Source organism: Chlamydotis macqueenii, chromosome 7, assembly GCF_036417535.1.
Source record: "Chlamydotis macqueenii isolate bChlMac1 chromosome 7, bChlMac1.mat, whole genome shotgun sequence".
Lineage (NCBI taxonomy): Eukaryota > Metazoa > Chordata > Aves > Otidiformes > Otididae > Chlamydotis > Chlamydotis macqueenii.
In genome coordinates this window covers 7,568,625-7,583,497 of record NC_141562.1, presented here as the reverse complement: position 1 = coordinate 7,583,497, position 14,873 = coordinate 7,568,625, and the positions used below count along the sequence as shown (strand labels likewise).

The window sequence follows — 14,873 nt, the reverse complement described above, 5'->3', positions numbered from 1 at the left end:
AGTGGTGGCTGGGTTTATTACAATTTCTTTGAAATTTTCTCACCTAGAAGACCTGTCCTCTACTTGTAGTTCTATGCAGGCCCATGCATATATCTCCTTCATAACCTCTGCAAAGTGCTGTGTAGGTCTTCTCTGTCCCGAAGCATCCTCTCTTTCCCTGCCCAGTACAGAACAGTTGTGGAATGACCCCTGCCACCTCATACTGCTTCACCAGAGGCTTTTCTTTTCCTCTGTTAGTTATTGTTGCATGAACATCTCACCACAGGTAAGAAAGAAAAAGGGCAGTTAATAATCATGTATCCATGTCTAACAGCAATACATTATACTGGATAGAGGAGCTGTGTTAGCACGAGTGGTCTAGGATGGGATTCTTGCTTAGATTAGAGAAGTCTCGCATCATGGTGCTGTGATATTTGCTAATGCAGAAACTGTTTTTTTTTTTCAGCTGTATAACTAAGTTGGTTTTCTTCCTAATTAAAATTAGTATTTCAGCAAAGGCCAGGCATTCAAAAAACACTACAGAGATGGTTCTGCTAGTTTTTGTTGATTAGTGGTTTTTTTCTTTAGGATGATGTAGGTTTACAAAGATGATTTTGCTGCAGTTTTCAAGGTATTCAGTGTTTTACTTAAAAGTGTGGCATAAAAATAAATGATTAGGTGTTTATCTCAGTTTTCATTAAAATAAGGAATCTTTTTTCTCCTGCTTTAAAAAGAGGGAAAAAAAAAAAACAAAACAGGGAGAGGAAAGCCTGAAGATCGCTTCCTCATAATAATGCTGCAGTAATGGCTAGGACTCTGTGTGTGTGTTTATATAAAGTTATTACAAGCACAGATAAACTTGAATAAGAAAAGGGAAGATCTTCCTTGGGATGGTAAACATATTTTGAGACTATTGGCAACTCTTATATATTCCAGGACATTGGTAAAATGGCAATATTTTCTGTAGCAGTGCTGAACTGGAGCTAAACAGATGGGTTAACTTTTTTTTCAGGAGGGAAAAATGAATACCTAAGTCATCTAAAATGGCAAAATAAGGTGTTTACATCACTTAGCTTCAAGGTAAAATATATAAGGTGTGACGAGATAGAGGTAACTAATCCCACCCTTTATTTTCATCTGATTCAAAGTCAGGCATTCACATCCAGAATCCAAGATAGCTAAATGCTGCCTGTTGTTGGAACAGAGAGAGAACTATCACCTAATTGGTGTCACCTTTCCTAGATACTTGCTTAAGATTTGGATGAATCAGCCCTGGTACTTTCTATTTTTTCTCCATTGACTAGAGAGAGTACACAGCTACATTCAATAGGTGTTTAACTTGTAAATGCCTTTGTTAGATGAGATGAAAAATGTCTAAGAGTTGCCAAAAGCTAAGAGGATACATCATTCCTATTGGTACAAAATGGACGTGAAGAAAGAGACAAATCACAAAATCTGATGTAATGTAATTTATGTAATGAAAACAGAGAATGGAGTGAGAGCTATTTACATGGCGTAACACTTCAACATACACAGTCAAAGGGTCAAACAGTATCTGCCACTTCCCTGGTAACACACATCTCAACACTTACAGGTATTGAGTTTCCTCCTGCTAGAAAAATTCAGCAGTGAAGTTGCACATTCAGTCCTGTATTTGCTGTAATGTTCACTCCCAGCAAAGAAAGGCAATGATGGTGAGGAGGAAGAGAAGGAAGATGATGAAGAGGAGAAAGCTGGGATTGTTGCTGCTAACCTTTCATAAGGATCGTCCTAGCCTCTGCCCACTCTGTTCTTCCATCTGTTGTCAGCAGGCCAATTGGAGGCAGCATTTCCTCTTCATTTTCTGCCATTTTGGCTATCTTTCGTAACTGAGTGAAAAGATCTCCCTCACTGAGACGACGGAAATTAATGACAACATCCAAAACAAAAAACTGCAACAAAATGACAGAAATCAGAACAACAGTCACAGATAGGTTGGACCCTTACTGGTCCAACATCTTCCTGCCACCTGGGTAGGTGTGGAGATGATGAAGTCCTGCCTGCAGAGCCAGGCTTGGAGGCAATGGAGCGCAAAAGCACTGGGCATGGGCCTAGGGCTCACGTCGCCTGTGTTTTTACCCCAATGTAATGCCAGTTGCTATAGGGTGCTTACAGTGTGTGTTGGGCTCAAATAAAACATGTTATTTGAATAAGTGTAAAAAAAACCTGAAGAGAGAAAATCAGGAAGTATGTAAATAAATTCCATGGTATCATTTGTTTTAAAATAACCTAGAGAATCTAGAGAACTTCCCACTGAGGTGAAGAACAGAACTTCCTGGAAAAGGGACCACAGGGATCTACCCCTTCATTCCAAGGGGGCCTGCAGGTACGCCTCCAGTACTACAAAAAGTCAAGCTGGGCTATAAAGTATTCTGCCCAGCCGATACACTCTGCTGCCCAACAGCATTTATTGGTTGTGGCAGATTCAGTCTAACCTTCACTGTTTCTGCCTGCACCTCTGCTAACTTCTTCAGGCATAGCTCAGCCCCCGCCACGTGGGATGGTGGTGTATGTGCCACGCGTTGTGTGCCAATACTTGACTGTCAAGAGAAGAGCACTTCCAGCAAATGCACTGAATGCACTCTAATAAGATTTTTTTTTTCCTCTGTGGTTTCATCTCTGTTTAATAAACATTTTTGTTTGAATGAGAAAGCAGATGAATTCTGCCCCATTCCTCCTTTCTGCATCACTGTACTTGGAACATGATGTAGGCTAAGGACAAAAATGCTGCAGAAGCATCTTTTGGAAACATTGACAGTGAATGCTTGATAAGAAGCGAGCTCATATGTAACACCCTAATTGTGTTTCTGAACAGTCATGATATTAAACTCTTCTTGAGTGAATTTAAGCAAACTAAGGAATCTAGAAAGGTATTAAAAAAGAACACTCATTTACCTGATTGTTACAAGCAACAATGATGTGCTCTGGTTCTGGCATTACACTGCTTTTCTGGGCCACGAGGGTGTCTTTGGTATGTCCTGGAAGACGATAGGAAGAAAAGAGTCCATAGTATTGCTTCATACAGAGAGGATGACCAGACAGCTGTCCACGAGCAAAATCAACAGGTAAAGCATGGCTGGAGAGAGAGAAGAAGAAAAACAAAGCCAGAGGAAAAGAGGGGAGAGAGGGGAGAGAGAGACAGAAAGGAAAAGAAATCTAATCTGTCCTTTGTTCTGTTACAATTAGATCAGGTATAACACAAATTGAATAATAAAATGAGATTACAGTATAAGGGAAATAGATTAATTCCCATACCAAAGTTAAATACATCATTCCTGGCAGCTTCATGCATATTCATTAAGCAATTGCATCATTATCTAGTGGAAGTGGAAAGAATAGCAGGTCACAAGCAGCTTTGCAGTGTGCGTGGAAAGCCTGCCTAGATGGGAGCCTGGAAACTTGCTAGGATGTCAAGAGAACAGCTGGAAAAGACATAGCACCTTGAGAAAAAGTACTGCTGAAATTCACTGCACATCACAGTGGCACTGTACTGTGCAGAGCGGTTAGAGAGTGTGTGAGAGGGCCTTGCCTGATGAACAGGAACAACTAGGGCAACACAGAGGGCATTTCTGTTTTCCATGGAACCTCGCTTATGTGCTAATCCTTACTTAGACCCATGGGGGAATAAGTGCTGAAAATCTATTCCCTTTTTATTGGAAGCCATGTGAAAACAACATTTCCTAAAAGGCTTCTTTAGTGGCCAGGAAAAAAAAAAAAAAAAAGAAGTTATCACAATTATGATTATGGATTGTAAAATAACCCACTGACGCTGCAGCAGGAAATAATGGTGCTGTCTCTCAGGAGAGGCTGCAGAGACCACAGGAGGAAGAAGATATTGTGGTGCAGAGGTTTACCCTCAGCAAAACAGGACTAAGCTTCCAGCCTGCCAGAGAGGCACAGGGGCAAGAAGCACATGAGGAGGGTTACTGTCATACAGCTGAGATGGGGTAATGTTTTACACTACTTTATTTTGTTTAACTGTCTTTTAAAACTGTTGCAGTTCTAAACCAGGGATGTTCACTTTACTTCCTGTCTCTCAAATTCTCTGTATCACTTATTCCCTTGTACAGGTGCTTAACTTTTTTTGTTCCTTATAAGCAAAACAGGGTTTTAGTGTTCTCCTTCTCCCACATTTTGCATAATGCAGAAATCCTCTTACATTTATCAGCCTTACAGAGCACTGATGGTGATCGAAAATAGTGGAATGGCACAGTAGATTTAGATAGGACAATCTGTAATTATAGCAGTTAAGAAAGGGGTTATTAACTCTGACTGAAGGCACCAGAAATTCTTGTACTGATTTAGGAGATATCTGTGTAAGATCTTCTAACTCTTTTATGTGAGCAAGTTAAGCTTTGTTTGAAATATTTAGTCCTGGCAACTGCATGGAAGATCTGCATGGTTAAAACTGAAGGCCTGGGTTTGGGCTGGAATGTTGTGCATCTGCATGTGGGATGATCCAAGAAAACCTAGCAATACACTCACTGGCAGAAGTCCTTAATGGCAACAAGGAGCTGAAAATGTTACAATTATGGTGTCCTCATAATTACACAGGAGAGGTATAAGCAAACAGTAGTAACAATATGAGGACACAGTAGTGAGGATTTAAATGATTATTGATTTAAGGCAAGCAAACCTGATAACAGGAGTCTCTGGATCTAGAGTAATGAGGTCAAAATAATAAGAATTTGAATTACCCTTTGTTTGAGCAATGTGATTTCCTTATCTCGTCTCGGATGCTGTCATATACAGGTGCAACAAACGACATTTAAATGCAACAGTACTTCACAGCACGCCCGTGCTAATGTATGCAGTTGCAGGGCATGTCTTGGAAGAAAGCACGTGTTCTTAAATAAGCACCTCTTCTATACTTTCTGAGTAGCTGTCAGACTTCTGAAGCAGAAAATCAAACAGCCTCTTCCTCTTTCTTTTATGTAATTCGTAGATGATACGGACTTTGTTGTTTGAATATGGACCTTGCCTTCCTCATCCAAATACGCATTGGTTAAAGCGTATCAGATAGGCCTCTTGAATTTCCAGACAGGAAAAGGACCCCTTCCCTACTGTGGTGCAGTGTCCATTGTGCCTGGCTCTCCACTGTTTCTATCCTTCGGGGAGCAGCGATTTCAGCATTACCTTGGAACATACTAGGTGAGGTGAAGAAGTGCTATGTAAAATGCTGTTATGAGCTACCTCATACATGACTTAAAGAATCAGGGATTTCCCCTGTGTTTATATACAGAAAGTAACAATGGCACAAGTAACTTCTTATTTTTACTAGTTACTGAACCAGCCTGCCTGTGGTGAGGCTTCCTTCTCCTGACGGGATGTGTTATTTCTTTTTTGAGGGAGGGAGGTGGGAGGCTGATGTTCTAAATGAGGGGTGCAATACATGGAGGGGGTGCAGCACCCTGGCAGGGGTCCGGTGCCAGGGAAGGTGTGCAGGCTGCGTAACCGCAGTGCTGCTGCTGGGGAGCACAGACTGCCCCGTGCATTCTCAATGGTTCTGTTAGGCTGATTGGGCTGCACTGTGCATGCTAGAGTGATGACTACCAGGCATCAAAAAGAATGCTTCTCCAACCTGTTAGGTTGCAGTAATAAAGCAGAAAGCACATAAAAATCTGCTGAAGCGCTTGCCCTGAAGCGTGCTGGAGCCCCAGCCCTTCCAAATGGTAGAGGTGCAACGCAGCCTGACTTTGGGCATATTAGAGCACCCTTGAATCAGAAGCCCTGCGGCTACTCAAGCAGCAGCTCTCCTTCCAAGCTACTTACGTGTCCAGTAAAGCTTTATAGTCTTGCACTCCTGAAATGAGATTGGCAGCAAACCTGCAAGTAGCAGATAGAAGTGACATCAGCCTTTTGTCATTTGGCAACACTGGGCTGTTTCTGAGAGACAGAGGAGAGCCTGAATGATTGATGACACAGCGTAAGGAGAGAAAGTCTTCTGTCTTGGCAAGAAGAGCCCTCTGCCTCCACCCAAAACCTAAATTAATTACCTCACAAGAAATATGAAATCCTAGAGATGGTCCCTTCAAATGGTTAAACAGACTACCACAGGAGGAAGCCTGAAAGCATTTATTTAGAGAATGGGAGCAGAGGCTGAATATTTAATAGAATCCTTAACATGCGTTTCAATATCGATACTCATAAGCTGTCCAATTTATTAGAGTACTTCCTGTCCTAAGCAGATATTCTTTCTGCAGAGCTGTGGACAGGTGTTTTATTTCCTGACACTGCCCATTTGCACTGTGTCTGAACGGGAGGCTCTGAGAAAAATATTTCCTTCTTAAAGCACGTGCATTAGAAAATGCAAAGTGAAGGTTTTTTGAAAGCTACGTGCACAATAAATGTCATCAGTAATGAACAGAAACATTTACAGTTATGTTTAAAGTAAAGTAAAAAGACACATTGGCTGTCTATGCAAAATGTTAAAATAACACATATTGGCTTCAAGGTTCTGGCTGGTTTATAATAGCATAAATTCACATGCAGTTAATTCTTTGAGTAATGAGTAGCTAGAGAGTGCTAAAAGCAAAGAGGAAAATTGCACTATATGAAGGTAGATTTGATCTGGTTTACTGTTTTAAAAGAAGAAAATGTTTTGTCAAAGGCTGAAAAATGGAATCCTGTTTTAAAGGCATCTGGAGAGCTACATTCTGTGCTTGGCTACTTGCTTACCTTTTCAGTTTTTAAATGATTGTAATTGCCCACAACAGTTCAAAAGAGAAAGGTCAGTTCAGGGCTGGGAAGGATGGGCCTGAAGAAAGCAGTGTTCTTGGGGAGGAATGATTTCTGAATTCTTATTCTTAGATCCCCTGTGTTTCTGGTGCCCTTTTGGGCACTTGAGAGGGACAATTTAATGCCAGTGTGGCCTTTTCATTTTGCAGGGTGGCTATGAGTCATAGTGGTGACATGTTAAAGATTGTTTTTCTTTAAATAAAGTGTCAGAAATTAGTATTTCTTTTTTCCATTGCAAAATGGTTTACTTGAATTATTCAATGAAAAGCTTTGCAAATATTCCTTTAAAAATTCCAAATCCCATGGCAGTCCTTTTCATGCAATAAATGTAATAGTAATGGCACTTCCATTTCTGAATATCAGTACGGGCAACCCAACAAACACTGCCCTCAGTCAGCAGGCCTAGTAGGAAATCATTTAATGGTTACAGTCCTTATTTTTTAATGAAAGTTGACTGTCTTTTTGCAAAAGCAGTACATTTAAAATATCCTTTCATTTAGCAAAGCTGCAGTAGTACATTACCTCAGCTGGTCATTTACATCCTTGAAATACTGACGAGCAAAGATAATTGCTGGGCTGGAATTGACTGGAAGAGCCAGCCGGTTGTTGAGGTACATGTCATCCAGCCAGTAGTCAAACACCTAAGGGAAGGGGACATGAAATCTTCAAGCTATGAACAACATGCAAAAAGGCAGTCTGAGGGCGAGGGGAGAGTGCTCGGTGCTCCCGGTGTCAGGCATGGGCTCTGATTAATGGAGCTGCTGAGCATTTTCAGCCTGGGCTCCGTGACCTCAACTCAGCTGAAATCAGCCGCAATTCCATAATCCTATTTTTCAATCAATGGCAATTTACAATGCGTCCCATTAAAAAGTAAACAAGCTCCATGTTGTGGTGGTTTGGGTATTTTGTTGTTTGCTTCTCTCTACAACAAAATAAATGTTTGAGTACAACATTTTTTGTTTGAGTACAACTGCTGACTCTTGAATAGCGACTGGGATATATTTAAGAGATGGACAGATTTTTACTAGTGATGGCTTTCCTCAGGGGGCTTCACATATTTGTCAATGCTCTGGATGCTCTGTTCTTAGCCATCCGATACTGTCCTGTAGCAAGACAGAGTGGGAAAGGAATTTCCCAAGCCTAATGGTTCAGTCCTGCAGATACTGGCATGTGGATAGGACCCCTGGAGAATTCCCAGTGGCTGCTGACACAAATGCAGACTACTGATGCTTGACCCAGACAGACACACACATTAAATTTCTAACCTTTTTCATTGAAAACACAGATGTATGGTAACCGCATTCCTTTATGTCTGAGCAGAATTTGAAGCAGCATTATTTGGAAAATTGAGGCTTTAATAAAAAGATCAAATGGCCTTTCTGAGTTTAACAGGTATGCTTTGCATATAGCAGCTATAAACAACAATGACATTATGCAAAAATAATTATGAATGCATGCATCAGTTGAAAAAATTTTCCTCTGAGATATTTCATAGCTGTTGGAACAGATGCTTCCCCCACAGCCTCTGGAGTCTTCAGGAGAACAGGCTATAGCTGTACTCCTGGCAAGGTAAATTCCAAATAAAAACATTTCTAGTTTATCTTAAGAATCAGGTATTTAATTTTGATAACCAGTATTTAAAGTTGAGACATTTCAGAAAACACTTATACATCCTTCCTTTGTAATTTTCATGCTGTAAGTGGTTAAATGAACAGTTGTCTCCTGGAACACTGTTTGTTATCAGGAACACTATTTAAGTGATGGTTAATTTAGCCACCAAAAACATGAAGTTCTGTGATCAGAATAATGAAACGAGATTGAGTGGCGTTCAGTGCAGCCCTCAGACTGTGGCAACAAGTAGTTCAGAAATTAAGCACTGCTTTTAAAATAAAAGCACTGCCAGGACTGTAGCTTTTTTTTTTTCTGACTGTAGCAGCAATTTGATGGAGTTTTCTTGTGGGTCATGCAACTGAGAAGTTAAGGGAGAACCACACTTCACTGATATCAGTAGCAAGCCTGCAGGATTTCAGTGAATCCATGAAACCATTCAGTGCCTCTCTTCCTTGCTGGGATGGAAGGACTTCAATAAAATCAGTGTTTGTAGTTTTCAGCTGCCGTATCCTAACATGGTTAACGCAGGCAGGATGAACTGTAACTTTGTGGAATGATAAAATATATTTTATCTATGGCTTATTTATTTTTCCTGTCTTGGGAAGGAGAAAGCTGGCCTTTTTTAAAAGCTGAGATCTCAGCATGGTCTATATGATAGATATATATGTATACGTACGTGTATACTCGACAAATTAAATACCTCAGAGTAACTACATTGGTACGGCGTGACAATGGCAAATAATAGTTTAATTTTAAAAGAGTAATTCCTATCCTAAAATATTCCATTCCAGAATACTTTGGCTGGATCAGAGCTTTGTCTAGATGGGTATGTAAGGCATCTTTATAGCCCTAACAGAAAGCATTTTTCATTTTAATAAAAACTCTAAATACTGTTATTAATGGGAAAGGAAGAAATTGCATCCAAAAGGGATGTAATATAGTGCTTCAGGTAGAGCTGACACCTGCATACATGCACCTGAGATGCATGAATTCCCTCATTTATGTCAACAAACTGTTGATCTGAAAACATAGCAATGACATGGATTTTGACGTTGTTTGAAAATTCTTGCCTAATACGTCTGAAATATTCATTCCCTTTGGTAGAGCCTGATGTGACCCCTGTTTGTGTTGATATTGACCCACTGAAAGAAAGCAGTGATCACATCTAGAACATCACAAAGAGTTTGTAAATGAGCATCATCCAATACAGCAATTATTTTTCTCAACTACATTTGCTTACCCAGTTCGTTGTCTTTTCCCTTCTTTCTTCGAGGATTTGCTGCAAAGATTCCCCAAGGCCTCCTGCAATTCCAAACTGCTCCACAATGACCTTGGTCTTTCTAAATTGCTCCTCTGGCACCAAGTGTTTCATGCACTGTAGGTACATGCGTAAAGTCTGTTGCAGTGGTGGGACTGGAAGTTTTGGCACTGCCTAATTATTTAAAAAAAAAAAAAAGATATTAGCAAGTAATTCTACTTGTTCCCAAACTGTCCTTTTTTTTTTCTTCTGTTACTCATTAATATATTGCATCCCTTTTAAAATCCATTTATTCTGTTTTTGCATTTGAGATGCCTGATCACTGCAAATGTAATTGTGTGACTTCAGCGGAGTTTCATTAGGTCTTAAAGTGCCTGGATTTTAGGACATAGTGTGCAAGACTGAAGCAGTGGTTCCTCTCCAGTATCTCTATTTGTAGGCCTTTGGCCAATCAGGATTTCAAATGAACAGGCCGGGAAACTAGTGGAAAACAGGAGAATATTCCTTGGTAAAAATTCTAGAATTCCTAGGACAAACAGGCAGATAGGCAGGATGTGAGCATACAGTCTGAGCTAGACTGTAGGAAATCTCCAAATACATTGGAGCATAATAAAATAATACATAAAGAGAAGGTACTTCATTAGTAAAGATATGCATTTAGCTTGTGATCAGTAAAACCATGGGTTAGTACTTGTCTGATTGGTAATATGACAGGTTATAAAATTGCAGAAATATTAAATGTGCAGGTCTACCTGTTTATCAGCACTGACTACATACAATCCTCAGTAAACCTGTATTTCACCCTGCCAAATCTCTGCTGTTGGCCAGTCTGGAACGCTCCTACAAGGCTTGATAAAACATTTCTGTTCATACTTGCCCTCACCCTCTTTGGAGCAGGAAGCCAATAGTATCTGTGAAGAAAATAATCTCATGCTGTCCATACAATTAAGCCTCCTTTGTTTTTTAATGTAGAATTAACCAAGTGAAAGACAATTAGTCATTTAAAAGCCAGTGGAATTATGAGGGCAGTGGGAAAATCAAGCAAGGAGGTAGTCCATGAAAGACTGGGAAATTGCAAGAGGCTGTGATGCTCTAAGCATGGTTCCTCTGGGAGGTGGACCTGTCTCCTAGTTGAGAAACAGTCATCCCATTCAACTGTGCTTCTCCATTAGTGATTAGTGTAGGACATAAACTTTTAGAGGGCTTATTTCTCTAATTTGTTTTTTGCCTGTCTCCTAAAGCATGTAAAGTTTAGATTTTTTTATTAGCTCTTGATGTAATAGACATTCATTTTAACAAGATCACAGGACAATAGCGTGATTTTGGTTGGAAGGGAGGTCTGGCAGTCGCCGAGTCCCACCCGCTGCTCAGAGCAAGGCTAGCTGCAAACTCCTTTGCTAGTGCACGCAGGGAGGGAGGGGGTGGAGGAAGTGCTCCGGACAGAAGGCAGAGAGTGGTGTCCTCTGAGCTCAAATACCAGCTCTGCCTTTTGACAGCCACAGAAAAGTCCGTGCTGCGTCACGTTTCCCTGTCTAGAAATCGAAGATTTTGGATACTCATTAAAAGGTCATAGGATTACCTGTTATTAATGGAAATGCAAATCCAGTTTAGCCTGTAATGCACTCTGATTCTCAGAAATAAAAGAATGGTAATTCTTTAGTTTCAAGCTAGGTTTACTCAGGGCATATCTCTTCAGTCATTGCTTTCTTGGTCAGTGAAAACAGATGTTCCAAACAGTGTTTCTTTTTGATACCTGACTTAGGCCCTATCTTTCTGGGCAAGGTTACTGTACAGTTCATCAACCTGCTTAGGAAAAAAGCTTTAAACCCAAGGGGTTAACTACTTACAGGCATACACATCCGGCATCTTTCAAACCAGCTTGAAAACGAATCAGATGTGATAGTTTGGTAGTTCTGTACTATAAAGAAATAATTACATGCCATCTCTGACTGTAGTAATGCATCTGCTGTGGTGTAATAATACTTCACTTACTGGATTTCTTCATGGGATACTGGGAGGAAGAGTGTATTTGGACATGAGAAGCATTAATATCAGATCAAAGTTCCTGATTATGAACTGCTGCAGGATAACTATCTAGTGTTCCCTGAAATGAAGGAATCAGCTCTGGAACAGAGCTTGGTTTCCAATTGTTATATTCATTTGCAGCATTAAAATCTGTTAAGTCATCTATCTTCAAGCTTTTTTTTTTCTTTTTTTTTCTTTTTGTTTTCCCAGAAATGGTCACTTACTGTCTCATCTTTACTGCACGTATCTTTCTCCTTCTTCTGCATATTTTTTTCTAGGACAGGCATTCCTGCATTTCTTTTGATATCTTTTGTTGAGGACAGAAACTGAAGCCACTTGGGGGCACTTATGGAGCCTCACGCCTCAGTTCTGGAAACAGAAAAGATTTAGAGTCCAGTCAGTACCCATTATTTATAAGCAAAATGTACGTGGGGAGTATTCCCTGCACAAGCATACATAGAAGCTTCAGAATGCAAAACTGAAGAGAAATAGAAGTGCAACATTCCAAAGTAGCTGAACTGAGCCCTGTGGAGATTGCTCTGCCATTCTGTTTGTCTCGTTTCACTATAAATTTATTTATCTAGAACCATCTGATGCACATAAATGGTCCCTTCTCAGCATGGTTTATTTTGTCACTCTAATTTACTTCGCAATGCATTGTGCTGTGATTGGCATGCTTTGTATTACTGCTATGTGTTAGCTGGAGGAAAGAGGTGACTTTCCTTTGAACGTACTTGTGTTGACACAGGTAATAGTAAGGTGGCAGTTTTCTATCTAAGGATCTTGTATGTCCTCCCTTTACCATTTTATATGAAAGCACCAGTCTTTAAATGTATTTGTCATTGCACGGTTCCATGGACACAGCGAGGTGCTGTCATCTCCACATTAAAGATGTGGAAGCTGTGGAAAGCAGCTTGATGGAGATGTGCCTTTGCCCCCTGAGGGCTAGAAGCTGACAGGGTGCCAGTGCTCTGGGGCACGGCTCTGGGCTGGAGGACCACACCAGCCTGCCTAGGCTGGCAGGCTGGCTGTGGGACGACTGGGAGCGGTGGCATACACTGCATGTGAGCTGCTTCATGCAGTAGTCTTTTCAAATACCATATACCTATCCAGAGAGACAGCTTAACCTGCCGAAAGTCACAGAAGTCATCTGTGACAGAGCAAATACTTCCACTTGTGTCTCTCTGGTATTGTGCTTATCCTGGTTTTCACTTCTAAAGATGCCTCCTACTCCTTTTCTGTACAAGAATAAGCTATATGGCACACACATTTCTGCTGATACAATAGTGCCCACACCAAGCAGTTGTCTTTCCATTACAGTGGTACAGCTAAAGCAGAGTAAATGCTATGTGTTCAGTCAGGTCTTGATGGATTACAGGTTTGTTTGGTTTTTTTTTTAATTACTTTACACTGTGTGTATGCAAAATATAAAAGACGTCTTGACTAAGTACAAAAGAGCATCGTATTTCCTTTCTGAAACCCTTGGGACTATACATTCAGGGTACCTGAATTATTTCTACAAGAGCTTTTAAGAACAATTTAGATAAAATCCTGTAGTGTGTGTGAAAGCAACATGAAGAGTTTTGCTTAGCGATGGGCAGGGATGGCTCTGCACTATTTGTCTCCTGAGGAATCGGCTTGGCTGTTCCAGCCTTTCGGCTTCAGCATGGCTCTGCCAATGTTCATGTGGTCACTGACACCTTGCGTTGATCTGTCCTCTCCCTGTCCTTCCCTGGCTGCCGGTGGGGCCATGTGCTGTGAAGTAGGTCGTATAAGGTTGAGAGATGTCCCTGGGGCCCTGCAACGAGCCACACAGCAAACTCGTGTTGATCTGTCATCTGCTCACGATTTCAACCCAGGTGAGAGACAATTTCCTTCACGGAAAGGCCACATTAACCCGCTGCGCTGCTCCGCTCCCTCTTGTGTGCTACACAGGTCTCCGCGCACTCTACTCTTAGCAACACAGGTTCAAAGCACTTCAAATAATGGCCACGTCTGGTAATTCTTGGAAGACCGTGGCTTGCCCAGTTGTTTATGGGCTGGCCTCGGCTCCCCACCTGCGTTGAAATACAGAGCAGCCATTTTGTCTTAAGAACCCCTAAAACTGTATTCTCCAAAAGGAAAAATCCTGCTGGTATTCTTCTCACTGGAACTTCTGTTCTTTCTTTCCTTGTGTTTTTTGTCAAATTGCAATATGGAGTCACACCGACGACAAGTCCATACTGGCTCTGTGTCAAATGCTACTCATACCAGACTCAGATCTGTAAAATCGGTGTGAGCTGGGGGGTGGTAGCCTGAACTGTACTTTTCTCTGTCATGAACTGAGGCTTTGTCTCTGGTTCAAGTGCTGCCAGCTTAGCATCACGCCCAGTCCTGTATTTGCTTAATAAGAGGGCGAGGAAACTGACACAAGAGAAAATCCTGCAGAAATGCAAGATGACTTCAAAGTTGCTCGCTGGAATGGCTGTGAGGTGCATTGTGAAAGTTATTAGGCAGAAAAATTAATCCTAGCTGTTTTTATTTACAGCTGGTTTAGCTGGAGGGCGGGGGTGAGCGGCTTAGCAGAGTGGCTGCGAGTCACTCATGGCAGGCTGGGGAGCCGGGCGGCCTTCCCCACAGCTCAGAGCAGCCGCTCAAATCCACAACAAAAGGCGCTGATCTCTCCTCAGCAGATAGCAGCGGAGAGCTGAAATAAGCCCGTGTGCTTATACTTGAGTTCTCCGTGCGGCGTGGACTCGGGAGGCAGCTAGCAGTACAGATAATCTGGTTAGGGCGTGACACTCAGCCCCTCTCTGTTCGTCCTTACTCTCGGTGTTATCAGGAAGACGAGTTTAAAGTTCTCGGGAAGCTATGCTGAAAGTTAAAAGGGCTGTACGCGTTCTGGGGAGCAGAGGTGCGAAGTGCGCACTGCTGTGGCCGCCGGCGGGACGAGAGGCGGCGGGAGCCGCCCCGCTGCCAGCCGTGAGCTCCCCGCGGGCGGCAGCAGCGGCGGGGCCCCTCGGGGAGCCCTCACGCTCTGCCGGAAGCTGCCGGCGCGCCCCGGGACGTTCCCACGCCTCAGCCCCGGGCGAGCGCCTTCCCTCCCGGGCCGCCCGTCGCGGTGGGGACCGGGGGGTCTGGCGAGGGGACGGAGCCCTCTGGGCTCCGCTCCGCGCCGCGGGACCCGCCGCCCTCGCTCCCCCGCTCCCGGGCCCCTTGGCTTTCCTGTCCCGCCACCTGCATG

General features: G+C 42.3%; 1 protein-coding gene across 1 annotated transcript in view; it reads right to left on the bottom strand.

Annotated features, from left to right (window-relative positions):
- Window positions 1–11,937, bottom strand: part of CHAT (choline O-acetyltransferase) — a 29,307-nt gene extending 17,370 nt beyond the window's left edge. Inside the window, 6 exon segments of the mRNA XM_010121442.2 lie at window positions 1,733–1,910; window positions 2,914–3,094; window positions 5,791–5,844; window positions 7,279–7,397; window positions 9,608–9,799; window positions 11,875–11,937. Of these exon segments, the coding sequence (XP_010119744.2) occupies window positions 1,733–1,910; window positions 2,914–3,094; window positions 5,791–5,844; window positions 7,279–7,397; window positions 9,608–9,799; window positions 11,875–11,937 (787 nt within the window).
- Window positions 11,938–14,873: the final 2,936 nt, after the last annotated feature.